The sequence below is a fragment of the Hyalella azteca genome, unplaced genomic scaffold (assembly GCF_000764305.2).
Source record: "Hyalella azteca isolate HAZT.00-mixed unplaced genomic scaffold, Hazt_2.0.2 contig15055, whole genome shotgun sequence".
Taxonomy (NCBI): domain Eukaryota; kingdom Metazoa; phylum Arthropoda; class Malacostraca; order Amphipoda; family Hyalellidae; genus Hyalella; species Hyalella azteca.
The window spans coordinates 167131-175206 of NW_025944920.1; the positions used below are offsets into that span (position 1 = coordinate 167131).

The 8076-nt window shown below is 35.6% G+C and overlaps 1 protein-coding gene across 1 annotated transcript; it reads left to right on the forward strand.

Annotated features, from left to right (window-relative positions):
* The first annotated feature begins 310 nt into the window (after positions 1-310).
* LOC108670121 lies at positions 311-4927 on the forward strand. Its single transcript, XM_018157570.2, has 3 exons — positions 311-441; positions 2173-2647; positions 3339-4927. The coding sequence occupies exons 2-3, from the start codon at positions 2181-2183 to the stop codon at positions 3802-3804; spliced, it is 933 nt and encodes a 310-aa protein (XP_018013059.1). The 5' UTR covers positions 311-441; positions 2173-2180; the 3' UTR covers positions 3805-4927.
* The last annotated feature ends 3149 nt before the right edge of the window (positions 4928-8076 follow it).

The window sequence follows — 8076 nt, forward strand, 5'->3', positions numbered from 1 at the left end:
AAAGAGTTCCGAAAACGGCACAGTTAAAGTTAAAAGTTGAAAATCTGGGACCGCAAAACACGAGCGTCCGCTCTCGACCACGGCTGAAACTTGTTTGAAATAATGTTAGAAATTCAGTACATTTATTCAGTACATTATCAGTACATTTTGATTGTTCAGGCTTAACTTTGAATCTTATATTGATGCTGGATACGCCATTCAGTCGTCATTATCTCGTTCCGAACTCGTTCGATACTCGTCACGAACTGGTGCCTCCTTCACCTTGGCCTCGCAGGCTGCAGCTATGAGCTAAGCAGCTTCACTATTCACTTGGTCAGTTGGTCACTCAGAAGTCAGTACTCAGAACGTCCGAGTGTCCTACTCGTCACTCGTCATTTGTAGTTGTTGATATCAGTTGGAGTGTTTTGTAGTAGAAGCGGTGCTTGTGTTTTCGTACTGGAAGTGAGTATTTATTCCCAAATGTCGATGTGCATCGATCTTAATACTTAATATTTTCTGCGTTTCTACTTATTCGTGGAGTTCGTCTATGATCTTGAAAGAATTTGCTTTGATTCCTTTTTTTACATAAAATTGTACGATTTAAAATTTTGCCAAGTTCGAAGGGATCACAAATTTATTTGTGAATTAAATAGATATTTTTATTCATACCGTAACCCTCCATATGTAACATGAAAACAGCCAAGTACCCCTAATTTTAGTTTTTTTATACAAATGAAGAGAAAACGAAAGTTTTTACCAGCGGATTCTTCGCTCATAATTTAATAAGCCGAATTATAACTGATACATGTACATTTTCAAAACACATCATTGACATGAGATCACGAGATAGACTTTCTCAGCTTTTATTTTTTGTGCTGTTATTATGAATTGGCCATTGCAGTACAATTGTCTCCAAACTAAGTCTTTTCTTTTGGGGGATTTATTTGTGACAAAAGGTTTCGGACGCTAAGTGAGGCAGTCGAGTCGCCCGCGCCAGAACGTTTGAATGGATGGTCAACAATGATGCTGAAAACTTGAATTAAGCAATCTTTAATTGTTAATATTCATCTCTGTCTTTAAACCATCTCGAGATAAGAGCAGAAATTAAAGTATTGCATAGTGTAGCAGTGATTCAGTCCTATGGGTCAACAGGATGATCACTTGATCAGGCTGATGATCTGAATCATTTCACCTTTGATTATTTCAAAATTCAATGGTGTAATTATAGATTATCATTCAGTCCACCAAAATTCCCAAAAAAACGTCGCAGTATTAAAGAGGTACCCATAATTTTGAGTCGTTAGTGAAAAGTTACATAACATAGAATAATTAATGTAAATTAATTTATTTTAAGCCTACTATGTTGTTTTCATGATGTTTGATTTGCAATTATAAAATTGAATTTTGTTAGTATTTATTACTACATGTATTATTTTTCTAACCTCTGAATGTTAACGGACTAAAACTATAATATTATATCAATTTTTAAGGCAAAATCATCAATAAAGAGAGGTTTCAACTATCAGTAGGCCTACAATTCTCCACGATCAAAACGTCTTGAATGTTATAATTCGTTATTATTGGTAATGAGCAATGTTTCGTTCTTATCAATATCCTAAAATGATAGGAAGTAATAAATTTCGTCAAATTCTCATCCAGAAACAAAGCTGAGAGGTTACAAAAAAAAAAAAAATTGTTATTCTAATAGAGCAACTGCTGTGGTTATTTATTAGTACACCACTGAAGTATTTCTATCAGACGAGCATCGTTTTCTACACCTGCAATTTTCGCTAATTGGTCGTGCTTCCTAATTACATTTCAGAGTAGCCCAGCAACTCCCATACTGTCCAATACCCTAGTTAAAAAAATTAATCGCGTTAATATTACGAAAATGTCGCCTCATAATACGATACAAATCAACACGGACACGAACTAGTAATGCCATATAATTTATTGGAATCATATGTGTATGTTTATTTAATTTAGTTTGATCTAGGTTTATAAGAAACGGAAAAACAGTTCACGAATCACAACTTTGATCTGCATTTATGGACACATTTATTCAAGGCCCTAATCCACCGTTGTTGTGCGATGGGCCTCGGTAATATAGGGTTAGCCCTGAAATATTCATTTTCCCTTTTAATTGTTTACAAGTGCATAATCAATGCTAACAATCGTTTCTCTTTTCTTTAGCAGACGCAATGGCGGTTCCGAAGAAGCCAATGGAGGAATTCGAGGAAGAATTTATCAAGTTGGAAATTGAAGAAATCGCGGCAAAGTACAAATTTGACGAAAGTTTGCGCGGTAAATGGATGCTGTTCTTCGAGAACGAATCTATGAACGACATGTGGGCGAAGGCTGTAGAGCTCTACAGCGCTGGAGAGCTGCCAGGCGTCATCTCTATCAAGGCGTCGACCGCCGCTCATTGCGCCCGCTCTAGTGACCCCTCCTGCGGAGCAATACGCTTCAAGTGCGGGCCTCACACTGACCGCGAACTAGTTCTTCAGTACGGGCAGCAGCTGGTCAAGAAAATGGGTTACAGTGACAGTTTTGGTTTCGTGGCATATAAAACTGATAGTCAGTCGAAGATCGGTACCAAAGCAACAGGAGCGATAAAGAACTATTTGTACCGTTTACCAGTGTCGACGTACAATCATCTCAAGCAAAGGTGAATAAAATTTAGGGAACTTACGGAGAGTGAAAACCGTTCTTGCCTGGTCTATAGACCTGGCCTTCCATTGCGCTACTGTGGCGCAGTTGTTAGCGCCACTGTTAGCGCAGTGACCGCGGCACCGACATTAGAGGAGCCAGTCCTGGGTTCGAACCTTGGCAAGCTCAGTTCCTTTCTCGGTGTCGCTTGTGGGCGGCTCTTGGTAGCCGTCAGCAGGTGGTGCTTTCAGCATGTCCTTGGCTTGGTGTCTCTAAATGACCTTTGGGAACTTTTTACCTGGGGGGGTAGGTTTTAAAGTACATAGATATAACCGAGAAATTATTTCGAATAACTTCGTGCAATCGCAACGAAAATTAACCACCAAATTAACCATAATTACACAGGTAATGAAAGTTAGCCTAAAAGTCGTAATTAACTTTGGCGCCTCGATTTTGATTGAACATTTGGAGAATGTATTTAATGTATTTGGCGTTTCATGTGACTTTCAAATTTGGTAATCCTTTGATTTATTAGCAATTCTGCTGTGAATCATCTCTTTCGGGAACCGGAAGACATAGAAAATTATAATTGTAGGCTTTCAATTGGAAATTACTGCGTATGAAATGATACAATTCATCGGTAACTGATGTAATTTTCATGTTCGGCAGTAGCTAAAAGTTTCAAACCAGTAATTTTCTGTTATTTTCAGATCGGGCAAATACTCGGAACCTCCCATAGAAGTCCCGTCGCGAATGTGGACTCACTACGTGATGGCTGAAGTGATGGGGGATTACATTGAAGATCCTGCCGAGCTTAATGATTATGCGAGATGGACGTTGCAGTTCCCCAGAGGGCGACAACACGACTCTGCATGGGTCAACGCTTGCCGTCTCTACCGCAGCGGCGAACTGAAAGACGTCGCATACATGCAAACGTCGACAGCCAAAGCTAAATCGGGCAAAGAGAACAAGAAAGATGGCGTTATCACGTTTTTCTGCCGTGACAACCTTCCGTTGTCGAGGCTGCAGCTCTGTGGAGACAATCTTGTTGAAACTTTCAAGTACTCCCACAGAAAAGGAGAACTAAAATGCGTTTCCTACATGAGTGAGTCAAACGAACCAGGATATATGGTGCTGTGCAGAGTTCCCACACTTGGATCCCACCGTCGTGCTTAAATAAGACGAACTGCTCCATGTTCTTAATCTTGGCCACTTGAAAAGCCGCCTTTTGTCCTGATCATCTTTAGTGAAACTAAAATCTTTCTCCTTCAATATAAATCATAGCAGGCTACCGCTACTCTGTTGAACTATTCCTCTGGTACTTCAATTTTCTTCTCTCTTATCATTTGAACTATTGATGTTTACATATTAAATCGGAAATTTTGCAATTTTTGGTGTCTTTAAAGCTGCTGTTTTCACACAACGACGGCAAAATCTGCGTCTCAATTCCCTCGCCTATTTCTGATGCTTTACTATGATTCTGTTTCGACCTTCTGCTGGCTTGAAACTCTCCTGTTATCTCACCCTCGCCATTGTTAACCCCCACAACAAAAAGGATTGTCGCCCATGTTTAGGTTTAACTTTATTTGTGGTTTTCTCGCTATTTTCCGAGAACAATTTTGATTTTTTCAAGTGAAACATTTTACTTTCCAAGTTCTTTGCAGGAAACAGCTTATTTTAATTTCAAGTGTTATTATCATAAGAAAATCTAGATGAGATGAACAATGTAAAATTATTTTCTGAGCAGTGATGAGAATCTTCCTGATAAATGTACATCTGTACTATTTGAACGTTCAAATCATGTTAATTTGGTTCATAAATCTATTCCGGGTACGGGTTATTGAGGGTATCATACTAATCTGTGTAACGGAATTAATTTGTTGAATGAAACTTGATTTTCTTCGGTTTTACCAGATCGAAAAATTTACTTTCATGTGTGAGATTTAAAAACATGTATTTACTTACGATGTTGAGAAGCTAATGAACTCAAAACTATCAGAAATGGGATAAAATAACAGCCTTCGATGCACCATTATTAAAGCATTAAGCTATATATATCACTCAATAAATTCTAACAGGTTTGTGTACGGTGTATTAACGATATTGAAATTCAACAGATTGCACAGTACTCCAGTTTTCAAACGATATCATTTATCATGTACAATGTGACTGCTTCCTAAATTCGACATAGAAAAAATCATTTTTTCTTAAAGCAGATATTATATTAAGTCGGATTCTCATACCTTGTATTACTAAGACAACGGAAATTATTTTTTATTAGATATAAATTGAAATCATTTAATTCTGTTATCTATTCCTCCTACCCAGCATTCGCAATCGTTCAGAATCAATAGCATGAGCTCAAAAATCGTGCAGGAATCGTAAATCATACTGTACCTTACACTGTCAGCATTACATTGTACTGTATGTATTATGTAACACTTATTACTGCATGGAATTACTCGCGTTACGATACGCAGTTGAGGTGCGAAACGATAGGCACTACACATAATTAGAGCTTCGTGTCAGGAATGAATGTTTCTCATCATCGTATTTACTGTTTTAAGAATGATTTGAAAAATTTAGGGACTTAGTGCGTTCTATTTTTTTTCGAGAGTTTTATAGGATGACGTGGGTACATCATTAGATAACTAACTTCGAATGATTAGTAAGTAAATCCAAATATATTATTATAAAATAACAAAGAGGCGATTAACAATTTGCTGCTCGGAGAAAATCCAATCGATAAACGATTAAATATTTAGAGTTGAGTAAATAAGTAAAGATGAGAATCGAAACAACCGTATATTTAGGCTTACTGTAATAACTAGTCGTCTCCGGTCTCTCATTCCTCGCACTGAATCGAATGAATAAAAGTAAAAAAGAAATTGTAAGTTCTGAACAGGTTATTAATGGGGGTTATATCATGCGTTATATTGCACATATATATTTGTACAGTATAAGATATATATAATACTATATTATAATACTATAAATTAATACTATTAATTATAATACTATTAATTAATTATACTATTATAATATACTAATATATACTAATTATATTATACTATTAATTAATTATACTATAATACAGGGTGTTTCAGAATTAAGTAACCCTTTTAATTTGTTAATAAATAAAAAACTAAGAACGTTATGAAGTTGAAACTTGTTTTATTTAAAAGAAGAACATTTTTATGGTAATATTGTATCCTAGTTTTTAAATATAATATCTTTTAAATGCCCACTACAATTGTTTTGACAAAATAGGGCTCTTCTCTTCGTTGCTTTCATAACCTTCATTAGTGTTTCTGACGAGAGTGCAAATTTTTGATATCNGGTGTGACAATGTGAGGTTGGAGATGGTGAGGTGTGACAATGTGAGGTTGGAGATGGTGAGGTGTGATAATGTGAGGTTGGAGATGGTGAGGTGTGACAATGTGAGGTTGGAGATGGTGAGGTGTGACAATGTGAGGTTGGAGATGGTGAGGTGTGACAATGTGAGTTGGGTATCGTGGGGTAACATGTTGGGTATCGCGGTTACCATCTTGGTAAATTTTCCAGGTATTTAGAAGACATATTGTTTCAGAGTTCTCAGCAACGTAGGTTATGTCTGCTGGTTAGAAATATTTAGCTAATATTTTCCGATTATTTCATGCCTGTATCAGATTTTAAAAATCTAAAACATCTGTTTATATACTAAGGGTCAATAAATGTAAAAAATTCATAGGAAAGGAATGTGAGTTCAAAACTTCTGCTAAAAATTCTATTTTATTACGCTGGGATATCCAAAAATAATTGTAATTCTTCGGAAGAACACTGAGCCAAGATTATTATTGAGCTGCAGGAGCCACGATAATAATGGACCTGTTGTTAATTGTGATCGAAACAGGTCGAGCAAAGATGGCTCGAGCATCGCTTATAACGCTCATGTATTCAATATTTTATAAATGCCTCATATTATGCACAAATGGCATCCATATTAAGTTTTGTCGCTCGGGGGAACCTTTTATTTCATCCATCATGTGTTCTGTATTATGCATACCGCATGCATTGTTTGATGCATAAGCACCGGCAAGGCTAGTCTTCATCTAGTTATTATGTGCGGAATAATTAATGATTAACGATACAAAGAAATGCAGGAGAGTGTTAGGGTGCATATCGGCATAAATATTTTGTGCGTTCAAAAATTCATTCGCGCAGTAAAGGCGAATCACAAAAAAAATAAACATAAAGTTATTCAAAAGAATAATATACCAAGTAATATTGAAAATTTTTTTCGTGCACACTAGTTGAAGACTACAGAGTAACTCTTATTAAATATAAATATAAAACAGTTCATATGAGTCTCTTGTACTCAAAAAAAGTCGCTTCAAATACATCAGCTACGTACAAAAAACGAAAAGAGTTGAGCCTTGTTCGTTATTTGTTCTAGTTCAATCAATACGGCATGAAGAATCAATACACAATACACGCAGGTTCATCTACCATGAAGTTCATGGTATTGAAGAAGTTATAGCACGTTTAAACTTCATATTTCTGTGAACGTAACTTAAAAACACGAATTAACTATAATAGTAGTATTATAGTTCCGAAAATTTGAATGATAATTTTCAAGGTTTTATCCAGCAATGCAGTCAATATTCCACAAAATATAATTCAATAGGTATGTGCGATTATAAATTAGTAATAAAATGAATTCGTGAGAGGGCATTTTTTGTTAGTAATTTTTTCTCACCAGTAGCCAATCATGGCGATCATTTATTTTGGTTTGATTCTTTGCTCTTCATTGAACGCGAAAATTGAAATGGATTTTTTTCAACAATGAGTATATAGTTTGTTTATACCTGTTAATATATCAATGATGGATGAACACTTAATATAATGATATATGTTATTATCTGATTTATATAAAAAGTATTATGGCGATTGTACCCATTTTCAAGTTTTCAAGTATATTGACAGAAAATTATTTTAAGATTAAATTTTCTGTCAATATAATTAAAAACTTGAAAATTCATTCCATAATAATGAATGGAAGCACTTATATGAAAAAACTATGCACTTCAGCAAACCAACATCATCACCAACGTGGTTATCTTAGAGATACAAAAATCGAGAGTCGCCGATAGCGCTCGAATGTTGCGTAAATGGGTGGTAATAATCTATTCCTTTTAATTTTCTTGTACATACTTTTTGCTCAAAAATTCCTGAAACGAAGTTTTTTTCTTATTTGAGAGGTATATTCTTCAGCAATATATTTGAGAGTTAAATTGCCACGATATCATAAACTTAGTCCAAGGTCCTGAAGGGAAGACATTGATTTTAACATATGAAAATATATTGACATGAAGAATCTCAATGTTTCGAGTTGTCGAAATTCTTCGACAAGAATTTGTTTTCTGTCAAAATTCCGACGACTGAAAATTGCGTTTTACTGATCGACAT

Bases quoted from the DNA above. Each gene is read 5' to 3' on its own strand.
- LOC108670121 (XM_018157570.2), top strand. From the start codon at position 2,181: ATGGCGGTTCCGAAGAAGCCAATGGAGGAATTCGAGGAAGAATTTATC. The intron at 2,648-3,338 runs GTGAATAAAATT...TGTTATTTTCAG, and splicing joins TACAATCATCTCAAGCAAAG to ATCGGGCAAATACTCGGAAC.